Consider the following 26,911-nt stretch of genomic DNA (forward strand, 5'->3'; position numbering starts at 1 on the left):
CAGCTAGAAGGACTGCTTTTCTTTATGTTTCTTTTTTTTTTTTTTTTTTTTTTTAAGACGAAGTCTTGCTCTGTCACCCAGGCTGGAGTGCAGTGGTACGATCTCAGCTCACTGAAAGCTCCACCTCCCGGGTTCACGTCATTCTCCTGCTTCAGCTTCCCGAGCAACTGGGACCACAGGCGCCCACCACCTCGCCCGGCTAGTTTTTTGTACTTTTTAGTAGAGATGGGGTTTCACCGTGTTAGCTAGGATGGTCTCGATCTCCTGACCTCGTGATCCGCCCGTCTCGGCCTCCCAAAGTGCTGGGATTACAGGCTTGAGCCACCGCGCCCAGCCCACGTTTCTTTTAAATAGGAAGAAAACTTAGAAGCTTGCAGTGGACTTCCTATTTTATTATTTTTTTTTTCAAGACAGGGTCTCACTCTGTCTCCCAGGCTGGAGTACAGTGGTGCAATCACAGCTCACTGCAGCCTTGACTACCGGGCTCAGGTGATCCTCCCACCTCAGCCTCCTGGATACCTGGAACTGTGGGTGCGCACCATCACACCTGGCTGATTTTTTATAGAGACGTTTCATCACATTGCCCAGACTTGTGTCAAACTCCTGAGCTCAAGCCATCTGTCTGCTTTAGTCTCCCCAAGTGCTGGGATTATAGGCACCAGCCACCATTCCCGGCCTCATCACATTTTATTAGCTGGTTACATCACATGCTCATTTTTAAACCAGTCACTGGGAAAGCAAATGTAATTACTGTGATTAGCTTAAAATAATCATTTCTCTTTTGGAGCTGGGGAGGGTATTGGGATGCTAAATATCCAAGTAGACTTGTGTTTTTCCAGCACAAAAGACTAAAGAATTGGATAGGGAGTCAGCAATGTTCGCTGCGGGGATTCATTGGAGAATTTTAAGCATGGGAGTCACAAGATTAGATCTGAGTATGAGGGCATTCTGGCTATGGTGTAAAGCAGGGATTGGCAGCTTTTCTGTAAAGGGCCAGTTGAAAAATATTTTAGGCCATGTAGTCTTTTTTTTTTTTTTTTTTTGGGACAGAGTCTTGCTCTGTCGCCCAGGCTGGAGTGCAGTGGCCGGATCTTGGCTCACTGCAAGCTCTGCCTCCCGGGTTTACGCCATTCTCCTGCCTCAGCCTCCCGAGTAGCTGGGACTACAGGCGCCCGCCACCTCGCCTGGCTAGGTTTTTTTTGTATTTTTTAGTAGAGACGGGGTTTCACTGTGTTAGCCAGAATGGTCTCGATCTCCTGACCTCGTGATCTGCCCGCCTCGGCCTCCCAAAGTGCTGGGATTACAGGCTTCAGCCACCGTGCCCGGCCTTTTTTTTTTTTTTTTTTTTTTTTTAAAGTTGGAGTTTCACTCTTGTTGCCCAGGCTGGAGTGCAATGGCGTGATCTTGGCTCGCTGCAACCTCCGCTTTCTGGGTTCAAGTGATTCTCCTGCCTCAGCCTCCTGAGTAGCTGGGATTACAGGTGCATGCCACCATGCCTAGCTAATTTTTGTATTTTTAGTAGAGGTGGGTTTTCTCCCTGTTGGTCAGGCTGGTCTTGAACTCCTGGCCTCGTGATCTTCCTGCCTCGGCCTCCCAAAGTGCTGGGATTACAGGTGTGAGCCACTGCGCCCGGCCTAGGCCATGTAGTCTTTGTCATAGCTATGCAACCCTGCCCCTGGTGAAAGCAGTCATAGATTATATGTAAGTTAATAACATGACTGTGCTTTAGTAAACCTTTTATTTACAAAACCATATGGCTGGCTGGAATTGGCTTGTGGCCTCTAGTTTGCTGGTCCCTCATATATACAGGACAGATGGAAGGTAAGCACGTAAAGAGATTGGGAAACAAAGGAAGCTTTTGCAGCAGTCAGTCATAGTTTCCTTGTCACTAATCCTTGGACTGGTATTCATCCATTATGAGGTTTTCACCATCCGTGATGAAATACATACAGTTAGGAAGCTCAGTTTATTTATTTTATTTTGTTTATTCTTTTAGAGATGAGGTCTCACTATGTTAGGCCAGGCTGGTCTCAAACTCCTGGCCTCAAGTGATCCTCCTGCCTTGGCCTCCCAAAGTGCTGGGATTATATGCATGAGGCACCATACCTGGCCAGTTTATTCATTTTAAAATGTTGGTCTTTTTCTTCATGTTATGACTTTTTAATTAGTTTTGCTTAGATTTTTTTTTTTTCATTTAAGAAATAACATTTAAAGTGCATGGGTTTTTTTTTTTTTTTTCTTTGTGAAAGCCATCAGTTCGGAGTCCATGTTTAACTAGGAAATATAAACATATTAAGTAAATAACACATTAAGTAAATGTGTTTATATTTCCAGGGGTAGTGGAAATGTAAGGCAGAGGCAGAAAAGCGGTACAGTTAAAAGGATTTAGTGATTATTGAGTGTAAAAAGTTGGGGGCAGAGAGGAATCTCAGATGATTCGTAGGTTTCCAGGTTGTGCATAAGCATTTAAACTGGACACCAGGAGTAGGAAATTGTCAGGTGAGTAGAGAAGACTGGCAGGTCTTCAGGGAAGATTAACTTTTTTCTATAATGTGAGTTTAATGGAATATTTATGTAGGATATTAATTCTATTATAGTCTCCAGATATGGTCCCAGAGGGATACTTTGTAACAAAGCATCACTCTTATGCTTTAAATTATATATCTTTTTCTATTGTTGATTTAAAATGTGTTTTACTTTTCTCTTTAATAGTGGATGAGAGCTCTGAAGACTCCTTAAGCAGGTAGTATTTTACAGATTTTTAAAAATACATTTAAAGGAATACAGAGAAAAGAAACTGTTGAGTGCTCTACTCTGGACTAGATACCATATTATGTGCTTCTCCATATAGTCATCCCAACAGCTTTGCAAAGTATCTGTGCTATTATAACCCAACTGTGTGGTTCAGAGAGGTTGATTAATTGGCCCATGACATCACAGTTAGCAAGCAACCGACCCATGATTTGACTCAGCCTGCTTGGCTCCCAAATCCTTTCTCTTGCCCCTCAACATAGATTGATAGAGACCTGTGCAGCACCGGATCAAGGTACAGGTCCAAATCAGATCAATTCAGAGACCTTCATTTAGTTATGTGTTAACTCTCAGAGTTTTTATTAGGAGCCTGGTTAATCCAACAATTTGTCCTAATATGTTTGATAATTGCAGTGGTAACTACTTTGATTTTATCATCAAATGTTTTAGGCCATATCTCACTTAGCTGTGGCCACAGGGCCATACATTTTACATAAGCAGACCACGCGAGTCCTAGGAAGGAATTATTTTACTGTAAGTGAGGGCTATCTACCTGTAGACCATATTGTGTTAATTGTATTTAGCATGTAGTTGGACAATATTTCAGTTTTATTTCTCTACCTACTGACTTCCCAGTTTGGTTCTCCCTTTAGGCTAGTATTCCAGCTCCATCAGAGTTGCTAGAAAGGATATGATTTTGTTTCTCTCTCTCTCTTTTTTTTTTTTTTTTTTTTTTTTTTTGAGGCGAGGTCTCGCTTTCTTGTCTCAGGCTGGAGTCGCGGTGGCAATCTGAGCTGCCCAGGCGCTCCGCCTCTGGGTTCATGCCATTCTCCCGCCCTCCCAGCCTCCGAGTAGCTGGACTACACAGGCCCGCCACACGCCCGGCTAATTTTTGTATTTTAGTAGAGGCGGGGTTTCACCGTGTTAGCCAGGATGGTCTCGATCTCCTGACCTGCGTGATCCGCCGGCGTCACCGACCTCCCAAAGTGCTGGGATTACAGGCTTGAGCCACCGCGCCCGGCCTCTTTTTTTTTTAAATAACTGCATAGGGCCAGGCGCGGTGGCTCACGCCTATAATCCCAGCACTTTGGGAGGCTGAGGCAGGCAGATCACGAGGTCAGAAGTTTGAGACCAGCCTGGCTAACATGGTAAAACCCTGTCTCTACTAAAAATACAAAAAAATTAGCCGGGCGTGGTGGCACGTGCCTGTTGTCCCAGCTACTCAGGAGGCTGAGACAGGAGAACTGCTTGAACCTGGGAGGCAGAGGTTACAGTGAGCCAAGATTGTACCACTGCACTCCAGCCTTGGTGACCGCGCGGGACTGCATCTCAAAAAAAACAAAAAAAAAATTCAAACAAAACAAAACAAAACAAAAAACTGTATAGTATTCTATGGTATATTTATACCACATATTCTTTATCCAGCCAACTGGGTTCTATTATTTTTTTCCATTTCTGCCAACTGTATTCCCCATTTTCCTATCAACAGAATCAAAGCACCTAGAATTTCAAGATTTTAAGGAATCAGACTAATCAGAATGCTATTCAGTCTGTGTTTAACATTTTGGTCAAATGGTTCCGATGGAGAACCTGAAACTCAGATTAAGGGGATTTATTTGGATATGATATTCGAACTCATTTCAGAGCCTAGTACTCTTCCTTTATCATCCTACAGGTTAATATTTTAATAATAGAAAGGGTGAGTGGATCTAGTGAACACAGTGCAAGAGGAAAGAATGAAATTAGCAGAGGGAGGCCAAGTTTGAAGAGAAACAATACTGGGTTGGATAGGAACAGGGCTTTTGGAAAAGAGATCAGAGTATTGGGGTTTCTGACAAGTTCGATAATGATAAATTATAGGAATGAAGGATACAGGATGTTGGGAATTATCTAGAAAGGCATATTAAAATAGGGGGTTCAGGGGAGTCCTGAACAGGTTGTTGCTTTTCTTGTATAATTGGAAGAACTGACAAACTCTCAGAGTTTCTACTGAAAAATGTTAAAATAATGTGAGCCACTGGGAAGAGTCTACAGCCAATAGGAATGTGCTGTGACTACTTCTGCCTCAACTTATAGAGCGATGGCTTTGAGCCCCTCAAGTACTTTGGAGCTGGAGGCTGCTGAACTACATAGATCTGTGGCCCAGGGCAGGTGTCCCCTCACCTCTGCCTCTTTTCCCAGTTCTCTGATGTCCTTCTCATGGACATGTAGGGTAGGGCAGGAGTAAGATTGGCTGGCAAGTCAGTCACAGAGTTACCCAACTCACTGAGTTGGGTAGTTGGTAACATGCCTGTGCTGGTGGCAGATGACGGAGACTCCATTTAGCTTGTTTTCCAGGAGCAGAGAAATAGAGAGTTCCTACTCTTGGGCATTTGAGACCATCCTTTCAGAAATTTGTGCTTTCATAGGCTGAAGACTTAAAGGTTGGAGATGCTATGGAGCCCTGCAAAAGAGGGATCTGTAAGTGGGAGCTCATAGGAAGGAAGGTGTTTAGATAGTACTTAGGGAAATACAGGTACAACTATACAACTACCAGGACTCTTTCTCCAGCAGTCTTTCTCTTTGGGTATCTGAGTGCCTATAAATATTTTTAAGGGCTTGCTAGTTTAAGGCAGGACCTCTATAGGGAAAATAATTGGATTTTATAACCTTTAATGTTTTAGTATTTCTGGTGTGAGTGGTCCCAACAACAGCATATACATTTGTGCTTTGACTTTTGCCCGTCTAGCTTTCAAACATTTCAGACATTGCAGGAGACTCCCTATACTGTTTTAGGGTGAAGGAAAACAGTGAGGCCTTAAGTGGTTTTCATGTTGAAGAACCAAGACTGCCATTTTTGAGTGACACAGATTAGTCTTTGAACTGGAGATAGATATGTGGAGAAGGGACAGTGTATCTTTCTACCTTGTTTTATTTATTTATTTATTTTATTATTATTATTATTATTGTTGTTGTTGTTTTTTTTTGAGACAAAGTCTTGCACTGTTGCCCAGGCTGGAGTGCAACGGCACGATCTCAGCTCACTGCAACCTCCACTTCCCGGGTTCACACAATTCTCCTGCCTCTGCCTCCCAAGTAGCTGCGACCACAGGTGCACACCACCAAACCTGGCTAATTCTTTGTATTTTTAGTAGAGATGGGGTTTCACTATCTTGGCCAGACTGGCCTTGAACTCCTGACCTCATGATCTGCCCGCCTTGGCCTCCCAAAGTGCTGGGATTATAGGGATGAGCCACTGCGCCCAGCCTATTTATTTATTTTTATTTTTTGAGACAGTGTGTCACCCAGGCTGGAGTGCAGTGGCATGATCTTGGCTCACTGCAATCTCTGCCTCCCAGTTTCAAGCGATTCTCTTCTCCCAGCCTCCTTAGTAGCTGGGATTACAGACATGTGCCACCAGGCCTGGTTAATTTTTGTATTTTAGTAGAGACAGGGTTTCGCCATGTTGGCCAGGCTGGTCTCGAACTCCTGGGCTCAAGTTATCTGCCTGCCTCCACCTCCCAAAGTTCTGGGATTACAGGCACGAGCCACCGCATCTGTTTTAGATTTATCAGATTTGTGCTGGTTCAGGTAACCAAAGTTAAATCAGCTATTAATTGGATTTTCAGTTCAGCCTTCAGGACAATTTGTGAAGACAAAGTATTCCCAGGCTCTGCCAATGTCTTGGCTGTCACTATAGAACTAAGGTTGAGTCTTTACTGAATGTTTTATAGTTTCAGAGAGGTAGAGGTAGCAATAGGTAACTAAAATAGTTTTCAAAAACAAGGTCAAATTTTAATTAGATCAAGAAGCATCATTTAATATACAGATAGTTGACCTTTCACCAGGGTTTTGTTTTTTTGGAGGGGGCATCCAGATCGAAAATTGTAAGCTGGTTTTTGTTTTGTTTTGTTTTTAAAGAAATGAATTCACTCATTTTTATATATTTTTGTTCTAAAGGCTTTCTGGCAAACCAGGTGTTGATGATTCATGGCCTACCTCAGATGATGATGACCTCAATTTTCATACCAAGGTAAAGTGCTCTCTCATGAACTTAATTTTCTTACGCTGAATCTAGTTTCGTATAGTATTCTCTTAAAATTTAGCAGCGGTCTACTTATTACTGTTTTCTGTTTGTAATGGAAAGGTGGTCAGAGGAAGCCATTTTGTAGAAATATGGCCAGTTGAATTTTTTTTTTTTTTTTTACTTTGGTAAATAACAAAGGATTGATAAATAATTTGAGGGAGTGGGGATTGCAAAAAAAGAATATTCTGGAAAATACATAGTGACAGGAAAATTATATTGGGAAAAGTTTTCCTATAATAGAGGAAATATGAAATTTGGTCAAAGTTTATATGGATAAGCATTCCTACTATGATTTTAAAATCTTTTTCCATTTTTCTGTCTCTGTAGTAAGAATGTTACAGCTTTCAGGAAGTATTAGATAATCATTTTTAACTAATTGGATGACTTAAAATTAAACTCTTTACTACAGAAGTATTTTTTTAAAAACTGGTTGTAAATAATAATCAGTATTATCAGGGGTATTCTATGAACAAAAGCCTGTGTTACAGGTGTGTGTTTCTCCATGTGCCTTATTATACTTAAAGCTTTTCCCTTTCTTCCTTGACTTAAGCTCACACTTGATTGATAGTCATGCCTCTATTTTTTTTCTCCCTACACTTTCATCTTTTAAAAATGATTTATCTCAGCCTAAATGTTTCCTTACAGAATACATGTCTTCAGTGTCTGTTTTTTCAGTACATGTCTGTCTCCATTTGCAACATATTTAGGTGCAGCTTTCTATTTAGTAGTTATGTGTGGCTTTTGTTCAGCAATCATCACCCCACAAGGATTATTTTTGTTTTTTTCTTTCTTGTAAGGAGCTGAATTTATGCAATCATTTATTTTTAGCTTTTTGACAGAATAGAAGCAGCCTATACTATTTGCAATGCCAACCCACTTAAATAAGATACACTAAGAATAAAATGCTCACAGTTTTTATCACAAGAGGTAATTCATGCAAATATAAATCATGCATACACATTTCAGAAAATAATATGTAATTAATTTAAATGTCTTAATGTTTGACTTTTATAATACTCTACCTAGGAATACATTTTCATTCTAGGCTACTGTGGTTAAGAAAATAATCGAATAGATATCATAGTATTTATAAAATAATCAACTAGGGGTAAGGGGAGTAACCTTTGCAGGATATCTGTATCATCTCTCATAATCCTTACCCCATGAGAAGATGTAGTAAATGGCAGAACTGAGGTTTAAATCTACATCTGAGTGACTCCAAAATCTGTGTTCTTTGTGTTAGATCATGTAGTAATTTGTCACTGTCTATTACAGTTATTTGATCAAATTTGATACTTGTTATTTTTAAAGCTTGTTATTCTTATTTTTGTTTTCTAGAATGTCCCAAAACCAAGCTTAGCAAAGCTAATGACTGCTTCTCAGCAATCCAGGAAAAATTGTAAGCTGTTTGAAAACTGATCATTTTTGTGTTATTCACTGATTCTTAATTACAAATATTTTCATTTACTCTTTATTTTGTTTTTACTGTAGTAGAAGCAACATATGGCATTGTGAGAACAGGAAGCAGAACTTTGTTTGAGGATAGAGATTCTGATAGTCAAGATGAAGTTGTGGTTGAAAGCCTTCCTACAACATCAGTCAAAGCCCAGGGCTTTTCTCATCCTACCTGTCAATCACCTGACCCCCTTCCAAAACCTTCCCACAAGTCGTTAGCAAACCCTGGTCTTATAAAGGTAAGTTTTTTTTAAACAACTTTTTTCGCGTACCCTTCCCCTGCCCCCACAATCTTCATAATGATGTGTCTATTGAGATGATCATACGGTTTTTGTTTCTAATTCTGTGTATATGATGAATCACATTTATTGACTTGCATATGTTGAACCATCCCTGCATCCTTGAAATGAAACCCACTTAATCATGGTGAATTATTACTTTGTGATGTGCTGTTGGATTCGGTTTGCTAGTATTTTCTTGAGGATTTTTGTATCTATATTCATCAGAGATATTGGTCTGCAGTGTTCTTTTTTTTTGTTGTGTCCTTTTCTGGCTTTGGTATAGTGTGATACTGGCCTCATAGAATGAGTTAGGGAGGATTCCCCCCTTCTCAATCTTTTGGAATAGTTTCAGTAGAATTGTTACCAGTTCTCTTTTGAATGTCTGGTAGAATTTAGCTATGAATCCGTGTGGCCCTGAGCTTTTTTCTTGTTGGCAGTTTTAAAATTACTGATTCAGTCTCACGCTTATTACTGGTCTGTTCAGGATTTCTGTTTCTTTCTGATTCAAGCTAGAGGAGTTATATGTTTCCAGGAATTTAGCTGTTTCCTCTAGATTTTCTAGTTTGTGTGCATAGAGGTGTTTATAGTAGTCTTGAATGATCTTTTGTATTTCTGTGGTATCAGTTGTAATGTCTCCACATTCATTCCTACTTGAGCTTATTTGTATCATCTCTCTTTTCTTAGTTAATGTAGCTAGTGATCTATCAACTGTGTTACCTTTTTAAAAAAATCGTCTTGCACGGTGGCTCACTCCTGTAATCCCAGCACTTTGGGAGGCCTAGGCGGGCAGATCACCTGAGGTCAGGAGTTCGAGACCAGCCTGGCCCACATGGTAAAACTCTGTCTTTACTAAAAATACAAAAAGAATTAGCCGAGCGTGGTCTTGGGTGCCTGTAATCCCAGCTTCTTGGGAGGCTGAGGCAGGAGAATCACTTGAACCCAGGAGGTGGCGGTTGTAGTGAGCCAAGATCGTGCCATTGCACTCCAGCCTGGGTGACAAGAGTGAAACTCTGTCTAAAAAAAAAACCAAACAAACGAAAAACAAACTTTTTGTTTCATTGATCTTTTGTATTGTGTTTTTGGTTATAAATACATTTAGCTCTGCTCTGATCTTTGTTATTTCATTTCTTCTGCTAGCTTTGGGTTTGGTTTGTCCTTGTTTCTCTAATTTCCTAAGGTGTGATGTTAGTACTGATTTGCTATAACAGGTTTTGATAATTTGTAGCACTGTTACTTATTTCAAAACATTTTAAAATTTCCTTCTTGATTTTATTACTAACTCCGAAATCAGGAGCAGATCATTAAATTAAATGGAAATTACCATATGTTTGTATAATTTTGAGAGTTCCTTTTGGAATTGATTTCTATGTATTCTGCTGTGGTCTGAGAAGATACTTTATATGATTTCAGTTTTTTAAAATTTATTAAGACTTATTGTATGGCCTGTCATATGGTCTGTCTTGGAGAACGTTCCATGTGCTTATTAAAAGAATGTATATTCTGCAGTTCTCAGGTAGAATATTTGGTAAATATCTGTTAGATTCATTTGTTCTTGAGTGCAGTTTAAGTCCAGTATTTTTTTGTTGGCTTTCTGCCTTGATGACCTGTCTAGTGCTGTCAGTGGAGTGTTGAAGTCCTGTACTGTTATTGTGTTGCTATATCTTTTCTTAGGTTTTCTTAGGTCTAGTAGTAATAGTTTTATGAATCTGGGAGCTCTGAAGATAGGTGCGTATATATTTAGAATTTTTAGATCTTATTGAATCGATCCTTTCATCGTTATATATGTGACTATTTTTATTTATTTTTACTGTCGTTGCTTTAAACTCTGTTTTATCTGATATAGGAATAGTTTCTCCTGCTCACTTTTGGTTTCTCTTTGTGTGAAATATCTGTTTCCACCCCTTTATCTTGAGAGTACAGGAATCCTTACATGATAGGTGTGTCTCCTGAAAACAGTAGAGAAATTTGGTTTGTGATTTTTAAAAATCCATTCTGCCAACCTGCATCTTTTAAGTGGAGCATTTAGACCATTTACATTCAAAGGTAATTTGAGATGTGAGGTGCTATTCCAGTCATTGTGTTGATTGTTATTTAGTGACTTTGTTTCCTCTATTATGTTTTGTTTTATAAACCTTGTAAATTGTATGCTTTCAGAAATTTCTAATCTGTTTTGTATCAACCTTTTATTTCAATATTGAGAACTTTTATATATATTTCTTGTAGGGCTTGTCTAGTATTGACAGATTCCTTCAGCATTTGCTTCTTCAAGAAAGACTTTATTTTTCCTTCATTTATGAAACTTAGTTTTGTTTGATACACAATTCTTGGCTGACAATTTTTTTCCTATTTAAGGAGGCTGTAGATAGGACTGCAGTCCCTCCTGGCTTGTGAAGGTTTCTGCTGAGAAGTCTGCTGTCAGTCTGATAGGTTTTCCTTTACAGGTTATTTTTAAAAATTATTTTTTTAAAATTTAATTTTATTTTATTCTTTTTATTTTTGTCTGATTGGATTAATTTGAAAGCCTTGTCTTCAAACTTTAAAGTTCTTACTTCTATTTGGCATAGCCTACTGTTAAAACTTCCCACTACTTTTTTTTCCGCCCTTGAGACAGAGTCTCTCTCTGTCACCCAGGCTGGAGTAGCATGATCTCAGCTCACTGCAACCTCCACCCACTGGATTCAAACACTTCTCCTGCTTCAGCTTCCCTAGTAGCTGGGATTATAGGTATACATTACCACGCCCGGCTAATTTTTGTGTTTTTAGTAGAGGCAGGGTTTTGCCATGTTGGCCAGGGTGATCTCAAACTCCTGACCTCAAGCGATCCACCCACCTTGGTCTCCCAAATGCTGGGATTACAGGCGTGAGTCACCACACCCGGCCCCCCACTACATTTTGTAGTTTCTTAAATGTGTCTTTCATTTCCGGAAGTTCTGATTGTTTTTTCTTTAAAATATCTTTCTCTTTGGAAAATTTTTCATTAAGATCCTGAATTGTTTTTAAAAATTTCTTTATGTTGGTTTTTACCTTTCCCTTATATATTCTTGAGTAATAGTCAATCTTTTGAATTCTTTATCTGGTATTTCAAAGATTTCATCTTGTTTTGGATCAATTGCTGGAGAGTTAGTGTGATCTTTTAGGGGGATTATAGAATGCTGTTTTTTCATATTGCCAGAATTATTTTTCTGGTTCCTTCTAATTTGGGTGGAATATTTCTTCTAATTATTTTTGAATTTACTTTTGATTTGACTGGGTTTTTTTAAATTTACTTTTCCCCCCTTGAGGATGTGACTTTAATGTCTATAATTTGTTGTCACCTAGTTTCAGCTCTGGGTGCTTTCAGTAGTGAAGACCTTGTAGTAGTGAGTTCCTTGGTTACAGAGAATCTTTGTGTGATGATTTTCTCAGATGTTGGTAGTAATAGCGATGTACTGGGTGTGTGAGCAGGTTCACTGTTTCCTGTGGGACTGGAGTGGCAGAAGTCTCACGAATCTTATATCATTCTCCAGTGTTGTGCACTTAAAAATTCAGCTGCCTACTCTGTTTCCTAAAACATTTTTTTCCCCAGTATTTTATTTACTGGATCGAACATTTCAGGCCTCAGACTGAAGGTACTCATGGGTAAAAACTGGTTGTAGCTAAAGCAGGTGGATAAATGCAGTACCCCAAGGGTGACCTTGGCAGAGGTGGCTGGGGGAGCTCTCAGTGATATGCACTAAGGTGTTTTCAGGGGGAAGGGAGGGAGCCACCACAGCTCCCCTTCCAGGCCAGCAGGAAAGCAGTCTGCCTCCCAGTCACACTCCTGACCTGGTGTTCCAGCTAGTCAGATCAGACAGGACCTTTTTTTAATCTGCAGGAATACTGGTGTTCCATGTAGAGAGGGATTGTGATCCTCATGCAAGCCTGAACGTGGAGGGCACTCCTGTGGGATGCAGTCACCCTGAAGTGCTTCAGGAAGGCTGTCTACAGATGCACCCACGTCATGCTCTCGTAGGAAAAGCCCCAGCTGTGTCTGCAGTGGTGGGCGAGAGGGAGAAGTTCTCTTCTCCAAGACTCTTCCCATGCCCCAGGGCTACCTGTTAAGGGAAAGCCCTAGATTTTCTCCACTGAGGCCAGTACTGCACCTGTCGCTCTGCTGAAAAAAACTTCCCCCAAGCAGAAGGCCTGCAGTCTGGTTTCTTTTTTTCCCTCAGGGTGCCCTCTCAATGTGGTGCATTCCTTCCCCTGGGAGTAGCAGCCCTTGAGGACCTGGCTGCTGTGGCTCCTGCTGCTCCTCTGGGTCTAGCCACCCAGTGGGCTGCCATACTCCAGGGTGGTGCTGGGGAATGTCTGCAAGGGATCCAGTGAGATGACCTGTCCTCGAGTCTCCCAGCAGTGGGTACCAGCACCTGCTCCGATAGGGTGGGAAGGGGAATGACGTAGACCCTGTGAGATTTCCTTCATTACAAATAGCCTTCGTGTGTTTTCTCAAATGCCAGCTGTAGTATTAATGTGCTGGGCTCATAGACAGACGCAGGACCTCCTGGTTAGCCAGAATGGTGCAGGCCGTGGTGATAACTGAGGATGCACAGTCGTTTCCTACTTCCTTGGTACTGTGACATTGTGCTTGCAGATGCTGTGCTGGTTGACTTTTAGCCAGAAGGTGGCGCTTGCAAAAGAGCGCCAATTGCGGAGGTAGTGGTGGGATTTGTTTGCCTTAGGTTACTCAAGGGAAATACTCTGGAGTCTCAGACGATGGTTGGGGCCATCGAGCTCCCAGAAGTCCCTGTCCGTTGTGTTATGTTAGCATGGCAGGTGGAGGGGCAAAGCCCGGTCGGGGCTGGGTGAGGCCAGTCCACACTCTGGCTCCCCACATGTGGGCGCAAGCAGCGGCCCCACTGGGGATCAGAGGGCAATTCCCTGGTTGCTAGAGTAATGTTCCAGGGAGGAGCTCAGCTGCCGCTGCTGCACAAAAGAACCCACAGAAGGATCCGGGGGTGTCAGGCAGCAGTAAGTCTCACTCAGCTCTCACGGGCTTGGCAAGGCAGGTCTCATACCTACAGGGTTCTGCTAGCAGCAGCTAGTTGGGTTCCAGTCTGCCTGTGCTTGGAACTCAAAATTGCCCCAGGCCATAAGCCTCCCTGAGGTACAGGAACCTTACTTTCAAGCCACGCCCCTCCTGATCCGCCTGTGGGACAAGGGGCATCCAGCTCCTGCAGCCTGGACTATAGCACACTGCTTGTTCACCCCGTGGTTCTGGCCAACGGCGTCATCCCCACTCAAGATAATACGGCAGCTCTCATTTGGGAGCTTCTCTCCACCTGTGACGGCAGCCTGAGTTAGCTGACTGACTTCTGGGAAGATGCCTGTGAGGTAGGATCAGGAATGGTTTCCCTCTGTCCTTGCTAGAGTCAGGGAATGCATGCAAAGTGTGTGGGGATGCCACTCCTTCTCTGGGCTCCCCACTGCTCACTCAGCTCCAGCGCGTGGGGAGTTAGGGCTTCCCTGTGACCTGGATTGCCAGGCTTCCCAGTGGAAGTGTGTGTCCCAGAGACTGTCTCTCCCGTTCACACTCTGGAGACTCACGATTTTCTACCTGGTTCATTGTGTACACTGCTGCCCGCCTGTTCTTTCACAGGGTCTCTGGTTTCTTTAAATTTTTCTGTTAAGGTCCTGTGTTGCTTCTTGGAAAAAAGTTTGAAGCGCAAATCCCTCCACACTATTTTGTCTTTCCAGATGGGAGAGGCTTGGTCACAGTGCCTCCCATCTGTCATCTTGGGAAAAAAATTAGAGAAAATTAATTTTAGTATAAGCATTCTTAGAGAAATGAATGTAGCAATTATTTATTTCTGCAGATACTCTGATTTATCTTGTGCTAATAATTAATATCTGTGTGTAACGGACATGTATGCACACACCAAATGAAAGCGATCAAAATTTGTTATTGCTTTCTAAAATAAACTGCGTGTTATAGAATCATAAGGAAGGAAAGATTGTCAAGGGGGTTTACAAAATTATCTCTGGGCTGGGCGTGGTGGCTCACACCTGTAATCCCAGCACTTTGGGAGGCCAAGACGGGCAGATCACGAGGTTAGGAGTTGGAGACCAGCCTGGCCAACATGGTGAAACCCTGTCTCTTCTGAAGATACAAAAAATTAGCTGGGTGTGGTGGCGCATGCCTATAATCCCAGCTACTGGGAGCTGAGCCAGGAGAATTGCTTGAAGCCGGGAGGTGGAGGTTGCAGTGAGCCTAGATCACGCCATTGCACTCCATTCTGGGCAACAGGGCGAGACTCTGTCTCAAAAAAAAAAAAATCTGAAAGATGATTTTTCACTTTTAAAAGTATCTACAGCAATGAGGATATTTTATATTCTCATCAGGAAGCTTTGTTAACTTTATTATTCATAGTTGTTAAACCTTGCTCATAAATTCATTCATCTCTAAAACTCAGAATCCTGTTGACTTGATTTTTTAGTCCTTTTCTCTATGTGAATACTGGTCTTGCTTGATAATCATAGATATATTTGAAGACTATTTGAAATCTTCAACTTGGATAGTCATAGCTTTCTTTTCTTTTCTTCTTTTTTTTTTTTTTTTTTTTTGAGACGGAGTCTTGCTCTGTTACCCAGGCTGGAGTACAGTGGCAGGATCTCAGCTCACTGCAACCTCTGCTTCCTGGGTTCAAGCAGTTCTTGTGCCTCAGCCTTCTGAGTAGCTGGGACTACAAGTGTGCACCACCACACGTGGATAATTTTTATATTTTTAGTAGAGATGGGGTTTTGCTATGTTGACTGGTCTTGAACACCTGGCCTCAAGTGATCCACCCACCTCAGCCTCCCAAAGTGCTGGGATTACAGGTGTGAACCACCACGCCTGACCTTTTTTGTTTTGTTTTGTTTTGTTTTGTTTTTAAATACAGAGTCTCTGTTACCCAGGCTGGAGTGCAGTGGCATGATCAAGGCTCACTGAAGCTTAAATCTTCTGGATCTGGCTTCAGCCTCCCAAGCAGCTGGGACCATGGGCATGCACCACCATGCCCAGCTATTTATTTTTTTGTAGAGATGGGGTCTGGCTATATTATCTAGGCCGATTTTGAACTCCTGGGCTCAAGTGATCCTCCCACCTTGGCCTCCCAAAGTGCTAAGATTGCAGGTGGGGCCCACCGCACCTATTCTCAAATGTTGAAATATGTAATTGAAACCTTAAATCCCATGTTTTTTTTCCCTCTTTGCCTTTTCATTTTCAAAATTTCAGAGTTCTGTGTAGGTTCATATTATTTAACTCTACCAGTTTAGTGTATTTTACAAATATGTATATACTTAATTCCTATGCTTTTCCTGAGGTCATCTACTTCTACTCTAAATGTATTTATCCAAATCTGTCTTCTAAATCCCCTGGGTAGGCTGGGTCCAGTGGCTCATGCCTATAATTTCAGCACTTGGGAAGGCGAAGACTGGCGGATCACTTGAGCTCAGGAGTTGGTGACCAGCCTGGGCAACACGGTGAAACCTTGTCTCTGAAAAAAACCCACCAAAAACCTAAGTTCCCTGGGTGCCTCAAATTTTATAGTAATATGTCCCAAACTGAAGACATTGTTCCTGACTCTTTCCTGACTCTTTGTAATTTACTCTGTCCTCTGGTTTCCTCATCCCAGTAAATAACACCTAGGAAGTAGCACTGAAACATAGAAGCAGGAGAAATCTTGCACTCCAGTTTTCCCTCAAATTACGAATCCAGTCACTCACCAAGTTCTTTATTTTCTACCTGCTTAGCCTTTCTCATATCTTTTTTTTTTTTTTTTTTTTTTGAGATGACGTCTCTCTCTGTTGCCCAAGCTGGAGTGCAATGGCATGATCTCTGCTCACCGCAAGCTCTGCCTCCCAGATTTAAGCAGTTCTCCTGCATCAGCCTCCCGAGTAGCCGGGATTACAGGCATGTGCCACCACGCCCAGCTGATTTTTGTATTTTTAGTAGAGACGGGGTTTCACCATGTTGAACAGGCTGGTCTTGAACTCCTGACCTCATGATCTGCGCACTTCTCGGCCTCCCAAAGTGCCGGGATTATAGGTGTGAGCCACCGCGCTGCGCCCGGCTCTTTTCTCATATCTTATTATTGCAAATCACTTTTTTTTTTTCTTTTTAGGATGTCCAAAGAAAATGTGACAGTTCACTTTCTGACCTGTAATTTTGGAATAATCTTTTCTATTTTTGTGCTGACCACTCCCCCCACCCCCATGTCTATCTGTCTTTACATTGCTGCCAGGGTGACCTTTCTGAAATGTATTTGTGATGCTCTAACTCACCTGCTTACTGACTGGATCCCCAGTACATGAAAGGGAAAGTTCACATTCTAGCCTAAATCAGGTCCTTGGTGGTTTGGCCAGATTTTCCTGTTTTATCTCTTCATCCTATTCCCTCTGACTGTGTTCCAGTTTTACCACATTACTTTGGTACCCTCATTTGTCATGTTGTTTCATGCCTCATCCTTTTGTTTATGGTGCCCTTTCTAGAAACCTTTTACATTCCCACTGTGCATGTATTACTCCATTGTCACACTGCTAAAAAGAAATACCCCAGACTGGGTAATGTATAACAAAAAGAGGTTTAATTGACTCACAGTTCCACATGGCTGGGGAGGCCTCAGGAAACTTACAATCATGGCGGAAGGCAAAAGGGAAGCAGGCACCTTCTTCACAAGGCCGTAGGAGAGTGAATTAATGCAGGAGGAACTACCAAACACTTGTAAAACCATCAGATTTCATGAGAACTCACTCACTATCATGAGAACAGCATGGTGGAAACCACCTCATGATCCAGTTATCTCCTCTGGTCTGTCCCTTGACACATGAAGATTGCAATTCGAGATGAGATTTGGGTGGGGACACAGAGCCAAACCATATCACTGCACTGGGTCTGCCTCATAGTATGGCCCTATCTTTGCATAATTTCCTGAGCTTCCCAGTTGGAACGGACTGTTCTCTTTTGTGCCCTTACTGTCCTTTATTCACTTTAGTTGTAGAACTAGTGAATTATACTTTTCTGTTCTTATTTGTTTTTATTTATCTCTACCCACACTTGATGAATATAGGACAGAGTCTGTCTTCTGTTTATATTTTTAGTTTTTCCCAGGATAGTACCTATGATGTGATAGACACATAAGTGTTTATTGTCTTACTGACTGGTATAGTTTGGATGTGTGTCCTGCCCCAAATCTCATATTGAAATGTAATCCCCAGTGTTGGAGGTGGGACCTGGTGGGAGGTGATTGGATCATAGGGTCAGATTTCTAGTGAATGGTTTAGCACCATCCCCGTTGGTCCTGTCCTTGAGAGAGCAGGTGAGTTCTCTTGGGATCTGCTTCTTTAAAAGTGTGCAGCACCTCCCCACCTTGCTCTCTTGCCCTGGCTCTGCCATGTGAGACATCTGCTCCCTCTTTGCCGTCTGCCATGATTATAAGCTTCCTGAGGCCTCCCCAGAAGCAGAAGCTGCTATGCCTCCTATACAGCCTGCAGAACCATGAGCCAATGAAACCTCTTTTCTTCATAAATTACCCAGTCAGGTGTTTCTTCAAAAAAAAAAAAAAACTGTGACCCCATCTTGGATGACCAGGTATTTGTTTATGGTAGTGCAAGAACAGACTAATACAGTGTCTGATTGAATAAGTAAGTGAATAAATACAGTGTTTTCTGAATTTTTTTTTTTAATAGGAAGGACCAACAAAGCCAGCCATTGGAAAAAAAGAAAATGGTATTGATATTATTGAAAGTGCTCCACTAGAGCAAACAAATAATGACAATTTGACTTATGTTGATGAAGTGCACAAAAATAATAGAAGTGGTAAGTTAGTGGATATCTCTGAATATTTTTCTATCCTTAAATTCTATTCTGAGGGCCAGATGTGTTGGCTCACACCTGTAATCCCAGCACTTTGGGAGGCTGAAGTAGGTGGATCACCTGAGGTCAGGAGTTAGAGACCAGCCTAGCCAACATGGTGAAACCCTGTCTCTACTAAAATACAAACATTGGCCTGTGGACGCCGCCGAAGAAGCATCGTTAAAGTCTCTTTTCTCCCTGCCATCATGTCTAAGTCAGAGTCTCCTAAAGAGCCCGAACAGCTGAGGAAGCTCTTCATTGGAGGGTTGAGCTTTGAAATAACCGATGAGAGCCTGAGGAGCCATTCTGAGCAATGGAGAATGCTCATGGACTGTGTGGTAATGAGAGATCCAAACACCAAGCGCTCCAGGGGCTTTGAGTTGGTCACATATGCCACTGTGGAGGAGATAGATGCAGCCATAAATGCAAGGCCACACAAGGTAGATGGAAGAGTTGTGGAACCAAAGAGAGCTGTCTCAAGAGAAGATTCTCAAAGACCAGGTGCCCACTTAGCTGTGAAAAAGATATTTGTTGGTGGCATTAAAGAAGACACTGAAGAACATCACCTAAGAGATAATTTTGAACCGTATGGGAAAATTGAAGTGATTGAAATCATGACTGACCGAGGCAGTGGCAAGAAAAGGGGCTTTGCCTTTGTAACCTTTGACGACCATGACTCCGTGGATAAGATTGTCATTCAGAAATACCATACTGTGAATGGCCACAACTGTGAAGTTAGGAAAGCCCTGTCAAAGCAAGAGATGGCTAGTGCTTCCTCCAGCCAAAGAGGTCGAAGTGGTTCTGGAAACTTTGGTGGTGGTCATGGAGGTGGTTTCAGTGGGAATGACAACTTTGGTCGTGGAGGAAACTTCAGTGGTCGTGGTGGCTTTGGTGGCAGCCGTGGTGATGGTGGATATGGTGGCAGTGGGGATGGCTATAATGGATTTGGTAATGATGGAAGCAATTTTGGAGGTGGTGAAAGCTACAATGATTTTGGCAATTACAACAGTTAGTCTTCAAATTTTGGACCCACGAAGGGAGGAAATTTTGGAGGCAGAAGCTCTGGCCCCTATGGCAGTGGAGGCCAATACTTTGCAAAACCACGAAACCAAGGTGGCTATGGCGGTTCCAGCAGCAGCAGTAGCTTTGGCAGTGGCAGAAGATTTTAATTAGGAAACAAAGCTTAGCAGGAGAGGAGAGCCAGAGAAGTGACAGGGAAGCTACAGGTTACAACAGATTTGTGAACTCAGCCAAGCACAGTGGTGGCAGGGCCTAGCTGCTACAAAGAAGACATGTTTTAGACAAATACTCATGTGTATGGGCAAAAAATCGAGGACTGTATTTGTGACTAATTGTGTAACAGGTTATTTTAGTTTCTGTTCTGTGGAAAGTGTAAAGCATTCCAACAAAGGGTTTTAATGTAGATTTTGTTTTTTTTGCACCCATGCTATTATAGTCTGATCGTGATGCTGAATAAATGTCTTTTTTTAAATATGCTGTGTGAAGTTAGTGTACTCTGAAGCCATCTTGGTAAATTTCCCCAACAATGTGAAGTTAGAATTCCTTCAGGGTGATGCCAGGTTCTATTTGGAATTTATATACAACCAGCTTGGATGGAGAAGCCATTGTCTTCGGAAACCTTGGTATAGTTGAACTGATAGTTACTGTTGTGACCTGAAGTTCACCATTAAAAGGGATTACCCAAGCAAAATCATGGAATTATTGGTTATAAAAGTGATTGTTGGCACATTCTATGCAATATATCTAAATAGAATAATGGTACCAGATAAAATTATAGATGGGAATTAAGCTTGTGTATCATCCATTATCATGTGTAATTAATAAACAATTTAATTCTCTTGAAAAAAAAAATACAAACATTAGCTGGGTGTGGTGGTGCATTCCTATAATCCCAGGTACCTGGGAGGCTGAGGCAGAGAATTGCTTGAACCCAGGAGATGGAAGTTGCAGTGGGCTGAGATTGTGCCACTGCACTCCATCCTGGGTAACAGAGTGAGACTCTGTCTCAAAAACAAACAAACAAACAAACAAAAAACCCTCTATTCTAAGACAACCAATTAACATATGCAGACCCAAGTATTATATTCATTTTTAAAATATTTTTCTTTTGCTGTCTTTCTTCATATTACCAATTTTTTCCTGAGACTGCATCAACCTTGTGAAATTCTTTTTTTGCTATTATTTTTATTTTATTGAAATATTCATGAATGGAGATAGACTTGTATATGTATTTAATTTTTTTATATTTTTTATTTTTGTAGATATATGTATTTAAAATTTACAATAGTAAATGTTCTCATGCATATATCTGTGTATCACATTTGATAGATATGATGTCCGCATTAGGATTAGGACAAGAGGAAGATATAGAATCACCTTGGGATTCTGAGGTACTGTCTATGGTTGTTACTGTTATTTTAAAATATAAGCATTGAGTGATGTTTAAAACTAAAGCGATGCTCTGACTTGACTTTTTTACCTCTGCATACATCCATAAGGAACTACTTTCTTATATTTTTCAGTGTATAGTTAATAAAGTATGTGCTAAGTATATTGTTGCTGCATAGTATAATTCTGCCAATTTGCAGGATTCATTTAAGAATCCAGTGTAGGATAGTGCAAAAAATAAAATTAAATTAAATTAAAAAAGAACAAAAAAGGCTTAGAAGTCACAAGGAATTAGTATGGGTTCTGAAGTTAAGTTTATCTAAAAACTAAAGAATTATTTCAAGTCAGCTGGGCGAGGTGGCTCACGCCTGTAATCCAAGCACTTTGGGAGGCCGAGGCGGGCGGATCATGAGGTCAGGAGATGGAGATCATCCTGGCCAACATGGTAAAACCCCGTCTCTACAAAAATACAAAAAATTAGCTGGGTGTGGTGGCGTGTGCCTGTAGTCACTATTCGGGAGGCTGGGACAGGGGAATCGCTTGAACCTGGGAGGCAGAGGTTGTAGTGAACTGAGATCGCGCCACTGCACTCCATCCTGGCAACAGAACAAGACTCCGCCTCAAAAAAAAGAATCATTTCAGGTTAACCTATGGCCATGTATATGATTCTGTGTTACGTATGGATGAGTAAAAGTCCTAATGAGATTCAGAGAGAAACAGTTTGGAATGTAGTTTTTTTTCTTGACAACTTAGAACTTGAAAAGATAATGTCTGGGACTTTAAAGTATTAATATATATTTGTATAGATCTGCAGGGAACTTTCAGGAGAAGGAAGAATATGGAGAATAATAACGATTTGGTTGAGTGGTATTGTAATAAGTAGAAATGATTTTCAAAATCATTTCCAGTGACTTAACAAATATTCAGGGTACTTTTTGTAAATGTGAAGGCAGTAGTGTCAAGAAAAGAATGGGAAAGTTGGAACAGAAATGTGGATTTCTAATTTGGGTTATAAGTTTCACTAGACAGTTACTGGAGATATCTTATAGGAATATAGTGAGTTGACACTTGAGACCTTCCCAATGAGATTTTAAATGTTTGAGCTTGAATAAATTGAGTACCAACCACGTGCTAGACTATTAGACACTGCATCTACAAGGTGAGGGCTTATGCTCTAGTAGTGGGAACTGAAAAACAAGTAAATCACAAACACTTATAAGTCACTATAAGTGCTTCATATGAAGAAAACAGAGTATTAGGTTAGAGAAAATTGAGGGAGTTTGTAGTTAGGATGGGGATCGGAGTGAGAGTGAAATTCTGTAGTCAGAGAGGATCTTTCTGAGTGTGACCTTAGAGTGCCAACTAAAGGAAGAGAAGGAGCAGCCATCAGAAAGGCTAGGAGGAGGGCATTCTGGGCAGAGGACACAATCATCAGATCTGTTCATCATTTTACTCTTAACATCTTAGAATGACCAAGAAGCAGGAAGCCGGGTAACCATCATCATCATCATTTTTATTATTATAGTGCATAGAAAAGAAAATGTGCAAATAAATGCCTGGCACATTTCACATGCTTAATACGTAAATGTTCTTATTCTTCTGTTTTTATGAAGGCTTGCTATACTTCTTTGAAATTATTTCTTAATTGGGAAAGAGTTTATTTTCTGTATCTTATATTTCCTTGCTTTTCTTTAGACATAACATAAAGCAAAGTTTTTCTTACTGCTTTGTCATTTTAGTCAACCATTTTCCTATCGGTAAAAGTTTTATCAAAAAGTATTTAGATTTTTCTAAGCCATTGTTTACTTAAATGAAGCAGCTTCTGCAGTGTTCTGTTTATACTTAACAGGACATACTCCAGTTTCTTATCATGCCACATATCTTAACACTAAAAATTTCTATAATTAGAAATATTTTAAATATTTAATGCTGTACTATAGGGAGTGTATTCTATTTTTTAAAATACACTTTTTTTTCCCTCTTAATCAGGCAGCCCCCAAACCAGAATAGGTTCAGAGAAGCTCCCCTCTTATTTTTGGTGAGGAATACAAAGTAGAGTTAGGTCTTTTGATATTAATTCCTCGTTGAACTGTGCACATAAGTTAATATTTTGTCTGTTAATATGTGTCCTTAGGCCTTCTGTGTTTGGTTTGCAGAGTCAATAGTCATCTGAAGATGAAAGATAAGCTTAATCTAGTGAGCATATGTGAGGTTCTTTATTGAAATGTTTTGGTTTTCAATACATACTTATTTTTAAGCCTAATTGCTTTTAAAATAGGAAATTCATATTATATTTGAAAGTGATTAGAAAATCTTTAGCAATTCATTCTTTTTGTAAAATTGAAACTCATTATTGATATTAATTTTAACAGAGTATCTCTGAGAATTTTCCACAGAAGTATGTTGATCCTTTAGCTGGGGCTGCATATCGAAAAGAAAAAAATATAGGAAATGAACAAGCAGAAGGTAAGAGCTATATTTTATTTTTAAAAAGCCATTGGACAGAGTGTTTATTTAAAAACGTAACCGTTGCTATATTCTAATAGCAAAAGAAAATCACCTATTAAATGCATAGTAAGAATAAAAAGAGGTGAAATTGTGATAAGTTATAGATCTTATGTGTCAGCAACAGATTAAATTGCTAGTACCAGTAAGGGAACTGAATTATTAGATCCATTTCGAAATACATTAAGACCTGAGGGAGCCAGGAAATAAGGAAGAGGAGAGGAGTAAAAGAGGACATGAGAATGAGGAAGGCAGAGAGTACAGGGAGCGAATGAAGGACAAAGAAGCAAGTGTATGTAATGGAGAGTGGCAAAATAAAATAATTCTAGGGCCAGGCGCGGTGGCTCACGCCTTTAATCCCAGCACTTTGGGAGGCCAAAGCGGGCAGATCACTTGAGGTCAGGAGTTCGAGACCAGCCTGGTCAACATGGTGAAACCCTATCTCTACTAAAAATACAAAAATTAGCTGAGTATGGTGGCAAGCACCTGTAATTCCAGCTACTTGGGAGGCTGAGGCAAGAGATTTGTTTGAACCTGGGAGGTGGAGGTGACAGTGAGCTGAGATCGCGTCACTGCACTGCAGCCTGGGTGACAGAGCAAGACTTCATCTCAAAAATATAAAAATTAAAAAATAAAATAATTCTTTAGAAAATGGAAAAGAAGAGAACTGGAAAGAAGAGAATAGGGTTGGTTATGGGGAGATCAAGGAAGACATACTCTGATAAAAAGCCCACTAGCAACTTCATGACTTGTAATACAGTTTCAGTTTGGGGGACATAGTAGGGAGGAACTTGATGCCAGATTCCAAAAGGGTAATCTAACATAAAAGCATATGTGGACAGCACACTACAGTATCGGACCAGTTAGCTGTCTTAGAAATTGTAGTAAATCAGGCTGGGAATCCTGGCTTAAACCTGTAATGTCCAGCATTTTGGATGGTCAGATCAGGCCTGGGGTTCTGTATTTCTAATAAGCTCCCACATAATGCTGATGCTTCTGGTCTCTACTGGACCTACACTCATGAGTAAGGCAAGGTGGTGCATAGACTGTAATCCTTGCTACTTGAGAGGCATCTGAAAGAAGAGTCGTTGGACAACAATTCGAGATGCAAGTAACAGTGATCCAAGATAACAGCGTTGCATTTTTGCTTTTATTTCTGAGCATGTTTCTAGCCAGAGGAGAAGGAACAAAGAGATGGAGGAATAGAAATTGTAGATATAAGATAACTATTGTTAAATGAAGAGGAAAGAAGTGCTGAGAATATTCCATAGAAAGGATGTAGAATGGGAAGAATCAAGACCACAGATCTAGAGATTACTTTTGCAAAGGAAGAGATTGTGAATGGAGAAAGAGAGGAAAGAAAGAAGTTAGTTGAGTCATTTTGGAGTTACTGATGAGGAAACTTGAGAGAACTCATTTCCAGATGGATTCAGTATGTTTACACGCAAACAGACGATTAGATCATTTCTGCTCCAGAGATTATTACAAGCAGGAGGGCATGTTAGAATTGGGGTAAACTACAGTGATTCATATCTCCTCTCTGTAACTATCAGACATCAAACAGATATGTTGCTTTGGATGGATCGTAGTGGTTCGCCTGTCACTCAGCACTTTGGGAGGCCAAGGTGGGTGGATTGCTGGAGCCCAAGAGTTTGAGACCAGCCTGGGCAATATGGCAAGACTACATCTCTACAAAAACATACAAAAATTAGGCATGGTGGTGCATGGGCCTGTAGTTCGGCTATTCAGGAGGCTAAGGCAGGAGGATTGCTTGAGCCTGCGAGGATGAGGTTGCAGGGAGCAATGAGCCATGATTGTGCCACTGCACTACAGTCTGGGTGACAGAGCGAGACTGTATCAAAAAAAAAAAAAAAAAAGGATACATGTTGCATTGGTATTAGTTAATGAATTTTATTTGAATACAGAAACACTGGCTTTTTTCTTTTTTTTTTTTATTTATTTATTTTTTTTTTGAGACGGAGTCTCGCTCTGTCGCCCAGGCTGGAGTGCAGTGGCCGGATCTCAGCTCACTGCAAGCTCCGCCTCCCGGGTTCCCGCCATTCTCCTGCCTCAGCCTCCCGAGTAGCTGGGACTACAGACGCCCGCCACCTCGCCTGGCTAGTTTTTTGTATTTTTTTAGTAGAGACGGGGTTTCACCGTGTTAGCCAGGATGGTCTTGATCTCCTGACCTTGTGATCCGCCCGTCTCGGCCTCCCAAAGTGCTGGGATTACAGGCTTGAGCCACCGCGCCCGGCCAGCACTGGCTTTTTTCTTAAAGAAAGTTGCTGTTTGGTAACAATAGCTGTTTCATAAAATCCTTTAGAGGCTAACATGATATTTTAGAAATGAAAAAATTACAGTTAATTCCTTGAATACTAAAATTATTGTTTTCAATAAACACTGCATTGATTTAAAAAACTGCACTAATTTTGAAATATAAAATGTTATTAATATCTAATTCTGTGGCAATTAAATTTTTTCCTTTTGATAAATATTTCAATATTAAAAGCTTATTATGTGTTATTCCTTAGATATGTTTTATATACCTTCTTGCATGAGTGGATCAAGAAACTTTAAGATGGCTAAACTAGAGGATACAAGAAATGTAGGCATGCCAGTAGCCCACATGGGTATGGAAAAAAATGAGTATTTTTGTTAACTGTTATTCTACAAGTATATATCCAAGCTGATCAATTCAGAACATTTTCTCTGATGAGAAATGAGTTATATATCCAAGTCAAGTGGCATCACAGCTGTGTGCTTCCTAAATTACAGGACAAGTTGAAGAACATGATAAATACTTGTAGTGTAATGGTATAAATGATTCTGATGTGTTGCATTAAAGATATACTGTCTCATTTTACCATCAGCCTTGACATTTCTCCTCTCAGGGTCATGATTTGCTCCTCTAATTAAAGATTACCTTTCTCTGCATCGACCAGCATGCTCACATTGGTATATGTGCACCTTTCTATTTTAGTTATAGTCACTTGGAACATAATCTTACATTCAAATCATAACTGCATGTTTTATTAAACCTGTGTTCCTGTTTTTTTCTCCAGTATACTTCTGTCATGTTGCTGTCCTAACCAAAATAAAAAACATCCCAACAATTAACATAATCATTTTCAAACCAAGCATGATGATTCAGGTCATACTAACGCTGCATGAATTTATAATTTGCTTTGTTATATTTACATGTAATTGATTATATGTCCCTTTTGCTTTTTAGAGTCTCCTGAGAGATATCTTCACTTGAAGGTAATAAGTTTTATATTTTTATCTTGAATTATTAAGTGCATATTATATAAAGTATACATTATTTATTAATCATTTTGTTTCAAAACCCATTCAGCCTACCATTGAAATGAAAGATTCTGTTCCAAATAAAGCAGGAGGAACGAAGGATGTACAAACATCCAAAGCAGGTAAATGCTACGATACATATTTAACTCTGGAAGGAAGTACGTTAAAATTTTTGAAATATTTGAAATGCTCACAGTTTTCTTATTCCTAATTCTTTTTTTCCCCAAATTTGATGGAAAGATTTTTAAACAAATTTTTTTAAATTGAGACTGAGTCTCAGTTTGTCAC

General features: G+C 40.5%; 1 protein-coding gene and 1 pseudogene across 18 annotated transcripts in view; both read left to right on the top strand.

Moving 5' to 3' along the window:
* ANKRD26 (ankyrin repeat domain 26) overlaps nt 1–26,911 on the top strand; it is a 96,399-nt gene that overhangs the window by 13,729 nt on the left and 55,759 nt on the right. For 13 of the 17 annotated variants that reach the window (XM_031652440.1, XM_031652444.1, XM_031652437.1 and 10 more), the window contains 10 exons: nt 2,713–2,743; nt 6,691–6,763; nt 8,156–8,216; nt 8,309–8,511; nt 18,238–18,367; nt 20,753–20,814; nt 23,185–23,278; nt 25,849–25,947; nt 26,550–26,578; nt 26,673–26,745. In XM_031652440.1, coding sequence (XP_031508300.1) covers nt 2,713–2,743; nt 6,691–6,763; nt 8,156–8,216; nt 8,309–8,511; nt 18,238–18,367; nt 20,753–20,814; nt 23,185–23,278; nt 25,849–25,947; nt 26,550–26,578; nt 26,673–26,745 — 855 coding nt within the window. Of the gene's footprint in view, nt 1–2,712; nt 2,744–6,690; nt 6,764–8,155; nt 8,217–8,308; nt 8,512–18,237; nt 18,368–20,752; nt 20,815–23,184; nt 23,279–25,848; nt 25,948–26,549; nt 26,579–26,672; nt 26,746–26,911 lie in introns of those variants that run through there. The other 4 variants (XM_031652432.1, XM_031652443.1, XM_031652433.1 and 1 more) reach the window with 3 other exon arrangements.
* On the top strand, nt 18,395–19,668 carry LOC101010500 (annotated as a pseudogene). Its single transcript, XR_161589.5, has one exon. The product of XR_161589.5 is annotated as a heterogeneous nuclear ribonucleoprotein A1-like (transcript).

Source organism: Papio anubis, chromosome 11 (assembly GCF_008728515.1).
Source record: "Papio anubis isolate 15944 chromosome 11, Panubis1.0, whole genome shotgun sequence".
Taxonomy (NCBI): domain Eukaryota; kingdom Metazoa; phylum Chordata; class Mammalia; order Primates; family Cercopithecidae; genus Papio; species Papio anubis.